Source organism: Strix aluco, chromosome 6, assembly GCF_031877795.1.
Source record: "Strix aluco isolate bStrAlu1 chromosome 6, bStrAlu1.hap1, whole genome shotgun sequence".
Lineage (NCBI taxonomy): Eukaryota > Metazoa > Chordata > Aves > Strigiformes > Strigidae > Strix > Strix aluco.
The window spans coordinates 3,211,359-3,225,798 of NC_133936.1; the positions used below are offsets into that span (position 1 = coordinate 3,211,359).

A 14,440-nucleotide genomic window follows, 5' to 3' on the forward strand; every position below is an offset into this window, starting at 1 on the left:
CTTCAGATACCTGACTCATTCAGGTAATTGATACATAGAATTCCACTGCTGCTACCAAACTGATTTAATTTTGCCACTGTACCTCCATGGTATGCGTTTTTCCTGATGATGTCTGTCCATAAGCAAAGATTGTGCCATTGTAGCCTTCAAGAACATCTGCGAGAAGAAAAAAAAAACATTAAAACTCATATTGACATCTTAAAGCTGGATTATCAGCATTTCAGAAGTCTCCTACAATGTTGAAGCTCAATTAGAAAACAGTTTGTGCAATAAAGAATGGGAAAAATATAACTAACTACCTTTAGGCTAAAAAAAAAAATCTCATAATAAAATGTGAATTAGAGAATTGCAGAATTATTGACATCTCTCTCACTCTCCTGGGGAAAAAAAAAAAAATCTCTGGACACTAGATATTATCCAATATACCTGTGTAACACAGGAAAGAGAAAACTTAATTACCTGCATTTTAAACCATCATGCACCATAAAGAAAATTAAACTCATACTGTATATTTCTGTTACTTAACACCCTCAACAGTTTATGGCCTCATTAATTTCCCAGCTTGTCTGCAAAGCAGAAGAGCAAAGGAAGAAGAAAGTCAGACGAACGGGAATTTGCCTTATTGAAAATATACTTCTTTCAAGGCAAAATGAATAATTTGATATTGCATTAAGATATAAAAACATCCATTTTTAACTTTGCAGTGGTTAATTCCGTGGTAGCTTTCAGAAATCCGGGAGGGCTGTAAATCAGATGGTTCTTATGCACAGTCCCACGTCCATTCATCACCATTGGAAGGATTACTGGGCTGGACTTGCTCCAGGCAAATGAATTTACAGTCTGAAGTAGGGCCACCTATTAATGCAGCTTTCACGTAAAAAAGAGTAATACTTATTATTATAGTTGCTAATAAAGAGTGAAGGAAACTTTGAATCTAAAAAGCAGTGGTGATAACCCTGTGCCGCTCCCACCAGCCTCCTCTGAAGGACGCCCTGAGCCGCCGTGGGCAGCGAGGAGGGTGCTGGCCCGGGTGCTCTGCACAGGGACACCCACCTTCTCCCTCCCCACGCCTCTTGCCGGGGGCCAGCAGCATCGAACTCGCCACCGCAGCTCTGCCACAGGCCAGTAAATATATACACATGACTATATTATGTATAATATAATGTCATATATATTACATTTACATAAACACACACACATATAATCTCCTTATTTTATCTCCATATGTGTGTATGTAGATGGTCCAGATAGGAAGGATAATTAAGATATGATAGAAAAATATAAAACAAATGATGAAGGAACAAGCATGAAAAAAATTCAGATAAAAACCAGCAAAAGGTGATTTCAAAGAAAAGAAACAGATAAAAGGACATCTTTTTTCAAAGACAACTGCTACAGAGGCCCACATTTCCTATACAGCAATACTGAGTAAAGATGAAATCGGAATGAAGCCATTTAAAAATATATATTCTAACTAAACACAGAGTGTAACTGTTTTAAGTTGTGACATAACCATTTTGGAGAGCTGAAGAGGACAGACATGCCAAAGGTTGTATAGGCCTCCAAAGAGTATTGCTGGGTAAATTTTTCAACTCATAAAATCTAGGAGAATGACAAAGTTAGAGACTATAATTACTGTCATTCTGTTATTAACATTTTGTATGAATTTAGCAGCCTCATCTGTTTATAAAAATAGACACTGTTTAGTCCTGTTTTAAGGAAACAAAGTTTAACATACGTAATTATAAATAATAATTGCATAGATAAAAAAAACAGATGTCCAACCATAGATGTAGTGCTATCCCCTGAGTTCATGCCTTCAACCCTTCACCAACTGAATAGGGCCAAATTTCATGTTATTAGGCTTCTAAATAGGGCCAAATTTCCTGTTATTGGTATTTCAACACATTCATTCACCACTTCTTTTCTGAAGGGAACATCTCATCGATCTTCAGTTCAACACAGCATGAACTCGAGTGGAAGGGAGGGGCTACAACAATGGTAGCTTGAACACAGGAGAAAAAAGCTGGTGAGCCTCGCTGCTGGCCCTCCGGCTGCACCACGTTCAGAGCCCATTCACTTGCAATTTTAGTGGCATTTTTTCCAATAAATCCTCAATATATACTAAGCGTTGCCACTGGAAGACATTAAAGGACTAACAAAAGAAAATTAGCTGGTTAGCTCCACTCAGTTTGCACCAATGGGCCTAACCTGAGTGAACCAACAGAAACACAAAGCGCAGGACCAAGGAGGTAGAGACAGAGATGCAGCCAAGGATCTGCAGTGTAAGAGCAGCAGCAGCAGCTCACAGCAGATACAAGTTGTATCTTGTTTTTTAATACAAAAGCATTATTTCCTCTTAAAAAGTTAATCAAGTTAATACTGAATTTCAAAATAGCCTATAGGCAAGGCAATATTTAATGCAACTCTTTTTGAAATATTTTAAATAAAAAGTTTACTTGACACTCTTCCTATTAAACACACACACACATATAGAAAGCACAGCAGGGAAGCAGTCATATTTAACTTTTGAGGCTACACCCAGTTGTAAGTACTCCATATCCATTGTGTATAGAAGGCTCCATCTTTGTTAGTCAGCAAGGAAAGAAAATATTTGTGTTTGGACTTTTGTATTCTAGACGGAAATCTAGCTGGAAGTTGGAAAAGAAGGAAGGTTCATTCTGCTCTTTGGATGAAAACTAGCGCATGGGGAAGGTGAACTAAAATGTCTGGAAGGTGCACAAAACTAGAGTTTCAAAGGTGTTTAGGCATCAAAAAATATAAATAATTGTCCTGGGGAGGTGGTTCAGAAATCCTTGAGCAATTCTTGCTTGTTTCTAAAATACCACCTAGCATCCAAATACCTTTAAATTCCCAGGACAGTTAAATAGAATCTAAGAGTTCATTACTAGTATTTCCTCTTCATGCCAAACTTGGTTAACTTTAAAAAAAAAAAAAAAAGAAAAAGAAAAAAGAAAAAAGGTTGAATTAAAAAAAAGAGGCTTTTTATCTCCAGGTGAAGCAAGGTACAATGTCAGCTCTATACTGGCACACAGCCTAGGGGGAAAATAACCTGATTAATCAACTGTTATGTAAGAAAATTGCTCAGAATTTGCATCAACTTATATACTAAGACACATTCTGCTTGAGGAAGCACAGATAAGTAATTTGCCTTCCCAGTTAGCAAAAAATACCTTATTCTATAAAAAAAATAGTTCGTTGTATCATCTGCAATTAAAAGAAGTCAGTGGTCTCAGAGGTAGAAGAGGTTATATTTGTTGGAAGGCTTTTCACCTTAAGATAGTTAATATACCATCTGTCAGCTGAATAAAGAGAGAAGACAGTCCCAGATAGAAACAGCTTGCACAAAACTTAAGAGGGAGGAAGAGGGAGGGAAAAAAACAGATGAACAAAGTGACTGAACAAAGATCAGTTGGGATTTTTATGTAACTTGTAAGAAACAAAAAAAGTCCAAGTGCTTTTCTTAATTCCTAGTCCAATCCTCTCTCTACAATGATTTTGTTTGATTTAGTCTCCCCACAAAAGCCAGCTAGTCCACTCAGCCACTCAGCTGCTGCCAGATGGCCTTTTCCCTGACGAGGATGGATAGGACAAGCAGCAACGGTCTAAAACTGCAGCCCTTGTGTTGGGGCTACAACACAGACTTGCTCAAGTTAGGGGCCCGGAAAGTCTTTCCAGCAGCTCCAGAGTGCCCAGCAACAAATGGCCAAGGGTGGCTGTGGCCTGGAGACCTGTCAAATGGACCACTGACAACTACAGGAGTCTTAAGGAGGACATGGGCCTGCTCGAGCGGGGCCAGAGGAGGCCACAAAGATGCTCACGGGGCTGGAGCACGACCCTGTGAGGACAGGCTGAGAGAGTTGGGGGGTTCAGCTGGAGAAGAGAAGGCTCGGGGGAGACCTTAGAGCGGCTGCCCAGGACTGAAAGGGGCTACAGGAAAGGGGGGAGGGACTCTTGATCGGTGGGGAGGGATAAGACATGGGGGAACGGGTTTAAACTGAAACAGGGGAGATTTAGATTAGAGGTAATGAAGAAATTGTTCCCTGTGAGGTTGGTGGGGCCCTGGCACAGGTTGCCCAGAGAAGCTGTGGCTGCCCCCTCCCTGGAAGGGTTCAAGGCCAGGTTGGACGGGGCTTTGGGCAACCTGGGCTAGTGGAAGGTGTCCCTGCCCGTGGCAAGGGATTGAAACTAGATGGTCTTTAAGGTCCCTTCCAACCCAAACCATTCTATGATTAATGGCAAGACCACCAAACAGCTTTACAGAGGTCCTTTTAGCCTCACTTCTACAACAAATTTTTAGCTCTATACTTCTCTTTGCCATCTTTAAACTTTCTAGTTCTGCAACTCAGCATTTGAGGCTCATATTTATAATCAGAATAGAAAGTCAATAAGCTACCCAGTGAGAGCAACCCCACCACCCAAAAAAATCATAAAAGCAATTTTCTCCTCCTCACAGGACACACGAATGTGCAGATGTTCACATATGCACCAATGTGCTCACAGCCCCAGTGCTCAGCAATAGCTTGGGCCATTACATATTCTCCTGCAGTGTAATTGTAGAAAAGATGAAAAATCCAGTTACAGACATCCATCTGTGTAGACTGAGAAGATAAAGCTGTTTTCTGGCAATGAAGAGCAATGGGAAACAAAGCAAAAGTGGTGGCAATCACACACTATTGTTCTCTTTCAGATTTAGTGATATTTCTTAGTTTGGTTAAAAAAAAATGCAAACATAAGTTCCCAAACTGCGGTCATATGCACCAGTGATGATTCCCCACACACTTCCACTCCTGGTACTTCTACCCTTGGGACTACCTTGAACAAACGCCATCCCAGCGCCCACCCCGATGCAAATTGCTGTAACACACGGATTGCTTCTCTTCCTCTAAAAAAACTCCTTGTTTCTCATGTTTCTCACGTATGGAATGTGAAATACTTTGACTTAGTCATTGAGCTGTTTACTTAAACCTAATCCCATTTCTTCTTTAGTGAAAAAAACCTCATTTAGATCATTCTTATTGTCAACATAGTTATTATAACCATTGTTTTGGAGACTGTCAGGCCAGCCGGCATTTTCTGTAATACCATTAATCACAATGAAACCACCAGCCATTTCATGGGAGTATAATGAAATCTGATAACAAATAGTAACCTTGAAAAGCTATCTAAAAAAGTCTCAAAGATTTAAATAGTGCTCCAAGTTGTAATGCACTCAGCTCATATTTCCACGCAGTAAATTACATTGTTCCACTCTATCAGAAACAGCCCAGTCCGTTTCACATTTATTAGGCTTTAAACTGGAAATTAAACATAAGGAAATATAAGCCCTGAGCTCAAGAACATCACTTGAGTGATGCTGTGCTCTCCCTACCCCCTCCCTCTCTTACACTCTCCTCCTCTCCTTTCCTCTCCCTCCTCATCACTCTCCTTCTCTCTTTTTTTCCTATTTCTCTTTCTTCTCCTTTCTTCTACACCCTCTGTTCCATCAGACTTGCCTTTCAAGTTATCTAGAGGGTCCAAGTTAACATACATGCAAAAGTTTGAACTGCATTTTCAAATAGGACTTTGGAAAGTATTTGCCTTTCTATTTGATTAATGAAGAGTTAAGTCACTGATTTGGGTCTTCCAAATTCCTCTCAAACAGGATTTTATTTCTCTCACCATTGTCAGAGGAAACCAACTTCCACAGGGGATATAAATACCCTCCACAAGTCTACAAACAGCAATATGCTGCTTCTGTTAGCACACACTGTAGTATTGAACTAGTTCGCCGAACTTCCAAAAGTTGAGTGGTGTGTCAGCAACCCAGACTAATGATTTTTAAGCTCTACAACTCCAATCCCACCAGATTTTATTAAAGGCTTACCCGTCTGAAGTCAGAATTGCCGTAATTAGGTTCCCCTCTGAGAAGAGGCAACTGAAGTCTTACGACTCATTTCCTCTCTCCAACATCAAATAATTCAGCTTCTGGTCCTCACCCCCAACCATCTAGACTACAGGCATGTTGGTTTGCTTGAGGCTGTCTGAGTGAGCCAACCCATTTCCTCCAGGACAAAACCCAGGGTTTGCAGCAGGGCTGCTCACCCCAGGGACCTCTCCCCACCAGCAGACACACAAGCTCTCAGCAGATCCAGCTCTATGCCTGAAACACTAGCGAGTCCTTCAACACTGCACCTCTGAGCAACCCCAAACCTCTCATACCACATAAACTCCATGGTGTTCAACACACAGCCTTGCGTTGCTATACAAGCACAACTCTGACCAGCTCTGACACCATTCCTGTTGTCTACACACTTTGATTTAAAAACCAAAACGGAGAACTGCATCTTGGGGAGCACAGGGACATCACACAAGGCCAGGGAACAACTAGACCAGGTGCTACTCGTAACCCCTGAGATGCTGTAGCAGTTGTAATACCATCATGGACTGACTATCCAGCATCAGAACCAAGTGGGAGGTCTGAGGGTGATCTGGGAGGTGGGGGAAGCATGGCAGGCAATTAAAATGCACCCAAAAAGTTTGATTTTAAAGTTAAAATCTTGACACTTCAACAGTTTATAAGGTTTAAACAAATAGGGTGCTATCCAATATGCACTTGTGTTCTCATTTCATTTTAAATGCAAGCTATCTGCATGCAAAGCAGCTGCAAAACCAGTGCCTTCTACATTTTCCTTTAACAGTCCATCCTTCCATTCAAAGACACAGTAGTCCATGCTCATCCCGTACTGAACGGTCTCATGCTGCAGGAAGAACATAGGTTTTGTTGTTTATCCTATATCACAAAAAGCTAATATTTGTGTGGAGTAAGAGTCACATACAAGGAGAAAGTAAGAAACCAACTACTGCAATTCCTTCTGCTCTTTTTCTTTTCTTTTGTTTGTTTTGGTTTTTTGGTTTGTTTGGTTCTTTTTACACAGACAATTCCTTAAAAAAGGAAACACTTGGAATTACTAACTACTAAACCCCCATACAGACATCTAAACATTTATTATCCTGCCTTTAAATAGCTTGAGGGGAGAGGGAGACATCTTTTTCCCTCCCCCCAAGCAGGAATAAACAAAGCCGACACCTACCTTTAACAATCTGCTTGGCACAGGCATTATAAACTTGTTCCTGGGTTGTATTAGGAGGTAACACTCTATCAAAGACATACGGCTTCCCTTGCTGCAAAGAAAAGAGAAACTCTGTAAGATAAGGAACATTTAAAACCGTTTATAGACCCAATTTAACAGGCATCCTGAAATGCAGCATTTACGACAAAGGAAGCCATTCAGTGCAATGGAGATGACAATATTTTGTTGACTAAACAGATGTGACATCTCATGTACTTCAAAACCATCTTTTCTATAGCTGGCAAATAAAACGCGGCATATGTTTTCTGCATGTTCACATTTGGGTCAGCAGCTACAGTTGCAGGAGACAAAAAGCTGAAATACCAGCAATTGGAAGTTGATTATTTTCTCCCTCTCCTAGGAGTTAAGGGGGAATAGCCACATAACTATTTGCAAAAGATTTGCTGTTCATTACTGCAAACTAGTGAAAGCTGTGAGAAACAGCAATCAGGCCTGAGATAATCAGAAGTTTGCAGGTCCTGAGAGCTGCTTTCTGCTGAGGCTGGGGTGGCCCAACACAGTCCCAGCACACTATATGTTTCTGGTTTCATTTCTATGCTAAACATGCAAACGTGTCAGTAAGCCCACAGGTTAGGCCCAAAACAGGCAGCCCAGACTGTTACATTGCCCTAAGCTTGTGTTTTATTCAGAAATTGTAATGATTTTTATCCTTAGCACCAACAACTAACAAGATGTCATGTGGAAACAGCTCCAAAATGATGTTTTGAATGGGATGGGGGCCCATTTCCTGGTTGTGAACCACCACCATCTCACCGCAGACACTGAGCTGCCCTAATTCCCAGGTGACACCACAACTGACACTTGTTCCTATGCATATGTAGTGTGGCACAACCCGCACATACACTTCCAGAAAATTTTGATTCCTCTTTGTAGCGAGTATAATTGGTTACAAGAGAAACACATATTAACAATCCTAAAAATAGGTTTGTGTGACACTTAAAAGGTAAATCAATTCTTAAGACAGCAGTACAGGTCCTTACAACTCAAAACAAGCAAGACATTTGCATTTAAAATATGATCCCTTTGTTTAAAGTTACACTAAGCGGATGTGTGACATCTTTCTCATCCTCTATCAAAGCCTGTAATATTTCCCTTCGAAGATGTGACACCTGCTCTGAGAACAGCATAACGAGGGCTTCAAAGCTAACTGTGAGGTGGCTGGATACCCAACGTAGGACTCTTGTTCTGTTGAGCTGATGTGCCACTTCTGCCATTTGCAGCCAGCTGTTCAAACACTGCGCTCAATTAGCCATTTTTGTCACACTTTGATTTTACTTCAAGCAGATCATAAGCTTACGCTTGCCTGCTCCTTTAAACTCGGGTACTTAACAGCCACAGGGGAAAATAAGACAGGGAGGTGTTTGCCTGCAATGTGTGCTCTTCATGTTTCATTCCAGAATCTCAGATCTCAAGGATAAGAAGGCAATTTATAAACCATTCAGTAAATAATTCAAGGTCTTGTGCTGGCATGGGGTGAACACTGGGCCGTCCAAGCAGCCCACTTGGTAAGACACAAGCCCAAAGAGGCGACTCAGACCGACATCACCAACGCAGCCCCAACCCCCAGGGGAGCAGTGAGACCACAGGGAACACCCAGCTGGCACCTACCCCCAACTCTGCCTCTCCACAGCGTTCCACGGACAGTGCACGTCGCGTGGCTCTCGGCTAGACAAAGCTCTTCACTCCCAGGATGAGAAGGGCTGCCCAGCCCTGGTGTAACTATTCTGGAACAATTTGTCAAATGGACTTTTTTACCTACTTACCCCTATTTTGCTTATTCCAAGCACTAGACAATAAGCCCTAATGCAAGAGGCCAAAAAAACCACTCGGACACACAAACTCAGCCATCCACTTAGCCCATTTATTTCCTTCATGCCTGAGTTGAGGCTTATTAGCTAAGCAATGTGAGAGAGCAGCAGAGAGCGATGCCAGTTGCTCTGGTGCAATCAATCCAGCTCTTCTACCATGCTCTCAACAACTATAATGTCAGAGCGCCCCAAAAAACAATCCCATCATAATTGCACTGCACGCAGCTGAAAGAGGCACTGGCTGCAACTGTTATTTAGCTGCCAAACTGAAAAGCTACAAATATAAATCAGCAATTCACAAAAGTGCTACATAGGTCAAATTTCTTCCTCGGGATTTTTTTGGGGGGGAAGGTAGAAGCCTGGAACACCCATCACTGATATCTGAATAAATGAATGCAAAAGATCACAAGGCATCTGTCACTAACCGCACAAAATGAGAGCGCTCCGTTATCCAAGCAGCACTTACAGGTGTTTGGGGAGGTTTTTTGTGCTTCATCTCCACATTTAACTTAGACAACTCAAGGCTCACGCTCCTTTCCACAAAGGAGAGTATGATGAGTGGGCACAGACCCTCCCGTGTATCCTCAGTTTGAGAGTTTATACTTCTGTTGCTCTACCACTGCTTCTCCTCTGCCCTAAATCCTCCCAGTCCTGCTCAATCCTCTTCTCCCCACCTACACTGCCAGCTGCACTCCCCGCTCCTTAGGCTCCTCATCCTTCTCCCTCTTTCTTTGTTCAGAAGTTCCTGCTTGGGTCTCTGATGCTGGAGAAGTGTTGGGCACCTCCCGTGTCACCCCACTCATCTTTCTGGGCCCTCTGTCCCACCAGCAATCCTCGGAGTCCTCCTCACCACCAGCTCCAGGCTCCTGGTGGCACTCACCCACCGGGTTGTCCCTCACCCCTTCCATATCCCAGCAGGGCAGCGCACAGACCCACTCTGTGTGTGTGCTGCAGGAGCACTCTGTGTGTGTGCTGCAGGAGCTTACCCGCAGCTTACAGAGGCTGGAGGAGACCACAACACCTCAGACAGGGAGAAGATGCCCAGCCTGAAGGAAAGCTGTGGCAATTCAGCTGCCAAGATACTGTTAAGATAGAAGATTTTTCTCTGGAGCAAACTACGGGTTTGGGTTTTTTTTGTTTTGGAACGTGTTATCATTATAAGCTCTTAAATTTTGACAGACTTTCCTCAAAGGTAACAAAAGCCATATCCACGCTACAAAGACAACATGCTGGCAGATTCAAAGGTTTTGCTTCAAAACAGAGAGGGAGGGTGAGCAAGCATGAATATCACCTTATTTTTAGCATGTTCCCAAGCAGTACTTTTTCCCCTATTGTCACCTTCAGACATAACACAACTGCTTTTATTTTTTTTTCAAATGTAACTCAGCTTGAACTAAATATCAAAATCAGGAAGATTTCACTCTTATTAGAGCTTACTCATGAAAGTAATAAGCAGCTAGAAATAAAGTGTTATTTTCTGAGCTGATGCTAACAGTTTTATCTGTGTGCCTCCTCCATACATTATTTTTCAAACTTTCTCATTATATGCAGTGTATTATCTCTCATACATAAATCACATCTTCCTTCCTATGCCATTACTTCCTACAGTCCCCCTGACAATCTGTTCCATTAACTTATGCCACTGCTGCATAATGGCTAGGCTAAGTGCTCCCATCCACCCACACAATTCCTGTTGAAGTTGTATTGACAACATGATAGATTCTGTTCTGGCCCTTCGATAGCACGAAGAATGCTATTCATATGTGTTGCCAATTATTATTGCACCAGCTTTATGTTTAGAGTTTCCTACCAAGTTTACAGGCTTGGCATTTAAAAAAACCTGAGGATTTCACAAGCACAGAAAGGATCTTAACCATAAATCCATGTGCTACCAAACCCATCATTTTACAAGCAACATCACAGAGCAGTACTATCACTAGAAGCTAATACAATCTCAATTAAAGATAACCAAACACATTTCCTGTTTAAAAAAGAAATCTCAACTCTCCTAAATTCCACATAGACAGGAAATGAGCAGTGCTCAGTGCTCTTAGCTGCATGCTAAGAATTAGAGGTCTTAATGAAATTTCATTATTAATTCCTTGTGATCTTCAGACAGACATTCAGGGTCGACTCCACCAGTGTATCTGCAGGTTATGATGTTAAGCAAGACGACACCTGACTTTCAGGCTCAGAGGCAGAATCCACAGTCCAAGGTTCATCCCCAAAGTGCCTTATAAAAACCCTAGGCAAGGTGAGATGGCTTAGACCAGAATTTCCAACAGCCAGCACATAGCTCAGATATATAATTGCTAAAGTAGAAAGGAAAAAGAAAGCATACAAAATGCTGGGTTTCTTTGCTTTTCGGGGGCTGTGAGGAGACATTTGAGTCAGATGAGGAATTATAGCCTGAAACCATCCCCTAGAATGAGGGATAGCATCCACATTTATCCCAGGACAGATGCAAGTTTGTTCTGCTTGAGCAGAAACCAGGTGTGAGCAAGTTATACGACAACTGACAGTTGTGAATACGCCCAGTGCCATTCTGACCCCAAACATAAAAGCTCTGCCAATGGCAGAGGTGAAGCTCATTCACACTTGCCTGCAAAATACCGTACCAGCACATCCTCGAGGGGGACATCGTTTTGAATGAGACTCAAGAGGAGGTCATGCATTCATTTTTAAGACAGAAAGACATCCATCAGTCACAGAATTACCAAGATTGGAAAAGACCTTGTAGATCATCCAGTCCACCCAAGGCTCACCTCCACACGTCCTGAGGAGCGCAGAAGCCCCGAGGCAGGCAGGGGACCCAAATGGCAGGCTCCAGGAAGGGGGACCCAAATGGCAGGCTCCAGGAAGGGGCACCCTGACACGTCTGTCCCTGGAGAGCATCTGCCCCACGGTGACGGTGTGAAAGCCATCAAGGTGGCTCTCAGGGTCACCCTTCAGACCATTTAGGGGTACAGCACACATAACGGGATGCTGGGGAAGAACATTTCAGGATTGCACAAGAGTTAGAGGATGATTAGGGAAGGACAAAGGCAAGGCAAGGGAGGGACGTGGGTGATTTGGGGAGGAACAAACATGGGACGAAGGGACAAAAGCCATCTGTGTGTATGCATGGGTATGGGGGTCTGAGCACCAGCAACTGAAGTGAGCCCACAGGTCACAAGGACCACGTGTCTGTGCTGTCAGCTGCATCTCCGCATGAGGAGGTCTGGAAAGGGGCTCAGCCTCATCTCTGCCAGGCTGCCAGATTCGGCTCTTCCTAACGGGCAATAGTGAGGGCACTCAGCTGAAACAGGCAGATAGATCATGTACACAGGGGTGCTCTCATTCACCTTAGTCCTCTGTCCCCTCCCAGTGCAGGAACGTTCTTTTCTCCACAACCTGGTCAAATAAAGGCATCCCCTTTACCCCTGTAAAAGGGGTAATCAGTCATGCAACCATCAGCCAATACCTTGGGAAGACTTTTGGTCCCTGCAGAAACAAAACAGTGCCAAATCACCTGGCTCAGTTTGTTAGATGAATTGTTTGGCAAACCGTGACTCTGCTGAAACTCTGTCATTATTATTCTGGCTCTCTATCAAGTCAGAGAATTTTATTGATGCAGCTGGAATGAATGATCTATGAGTGGGTTTAACATACGATACAAGATGCCACTGCTAGTACATACAATGGGTGAGTATACAGGTAATAGAATCATGTGATACGTAGGAGCATAATTAATGGGAAATTATTTCCCAGCTAGTTTTCACTACCATAAGTGCTCTTGTAGGAGAGGTTTTATAAATAAAAGATATGTAATTGCAGGCCTAGAAGACAGAATTTTTCAAAGAGCAGAAAGCAAACTATTACCAGCAGCAATTCAATTTTTCAGTTGAGGCACACCCCTTGCACAGCACTGAGTTTCTTCCTTAGAAGATGGCATAAAACACATTTCTTCCCTCTAGCCTACACAAGTAGGAATTGAAGTCTTTACTCCTTTTGAAAATGCAGAGGTTACATTTACTGATCGCTGCAACAAACATGCTCCATTCGCAAGTGGGATAAATAGCTGGCCCTGCAAATTTCCCCTGGAATTAGATAGAACTTATTAGATAGAAGGACATCTTTTCCTCACAAGTTCTCAAGGTTCTGCAACTACAAGGCTGTTACTGTTTTGCTGATAAAGCACAAGAAATAAACAGGATCCACCCCAGTCTCCTGAAGCCATCTCTCTCTAGTGAGAATTGAAAACATGATTAAAGACAGACGGAGAAAATAAATGCATGTAAGCAAAACAGTTAAATTTAGTTATGTTTTCCCTTTATTCAGTCGTACTAAGGAAATGCTAGTGCCATCCCATCCTTTTTCTAAGTTAGCTTGCCCTTTAAAAACATTGAGGCAGTAGTCACCTACTGGATGAGAATTCAGAATACCTGAAATAAAAAAAATTAAGAAAATTTATTCACACTAACCTGAATACACTACATAGTTAAATCAAGCTGTCCAAAATAAAATCTTAAATCTGGTAATACTCCTAAAATTCGGTTGAAAAATAAATTAAAACAAGCAGTCATGTATGAACAGGCACTGCAGAGCAATCCGAGTCAAACACAACATTACTTTTGCATAGCAGGCTTAATTATTGATCTACCTTATGACTATTTCTGTGGAGCTGACAGAATTTGGCTTGTGGCCAGTGATCCACTTCTAGCTTTTGATCCTGGCAGAAAGAACTTTTAACTCCTTGCAACAAATCCTGTTTTCAGAATGCATTATTTTATTTTGGTATACATCTGCAATTTAGGAAACCAAACCGCAGAAATTATTTTAAAGCTTTTCTTCCACCTAGATGCATGGCCTGGCAAATATACTCTTTAAGAAACTTTATATGAATTTTAAGGGTAAAGATCTCCCAATACAAAGCCGACTATTAAATAATACTCTTTAGCAACATTTTTTTTATACTTCTGACACAGCAATACTCAGAGTCACAGCTCTCCATTATTATTTACTTCTACTGGTGCAAGCTAGTCACCACTGCCCAGAGGATGAGTTGGACCCAATGTCTCCAGCCACCGTGGACCCTGCAAAAGCTCCAACCCCTCACTGGCACTTCTCAGCCTGTCAGATGGGATGTTATCTATGTAACGCTAGTCACAAAAATGAAAAGCACTGCAAACTGTCTCCCAGCCCCTAGCTTGGCCACTGGATGATAAACTGCAGGCTGACAGACTCCTCGAATCTAGGAGGAAGGCCGGGGTGAAGAGCTGGAGAAGCAGCGCCCTGGTGCGCCCGGGGGTCAGGAGCTGCTGGAGGCTGCAGCCCAGCACCCACCAGCACCATGGAAAACAGGACCTCTTCTTACTTCAGGGCAACCGACTCGCTCCTCCTCCTCTTCCTCGTGGCTTGGAAATGGGAGAGGGAGGTGGAAAGGCCCCAGGCCACAGCCTCCTCCAGCTCCTTGCCATCCTCACCACTTCACGGGCA

The 14,440-nt window shown here is 42.6% G+C and overlaps 1 protein-coding gene across 1 annotated transcript in view; it reads right to left on the minus strand.

Annotated features, from left to right (window-relative positions):
- Positions 1 to 14,440, minus strand: part of KIF5C (kinesin family member 5C) — an 87,122-nt gene that overhangs the window by 54,116 nt on the left and 18,566 nt on the right. Inside the window, exons 2-3 of the mRNA XM_074828497.1 lie at positions 7,095 to 7,185; positions 83 to 156 (exon numbers count right to left, since the gene is read on the minus strand). Of these exons, the coding sequence (XP_074684598.1) occupies positions 83 to 156; positions 7,095 to 7,185 (165 nt within the window). The remainder of the gene's footprint in view (positions 1 to 82; positions 157 to 7,094; positions 7,186 to 14,440) is intronic.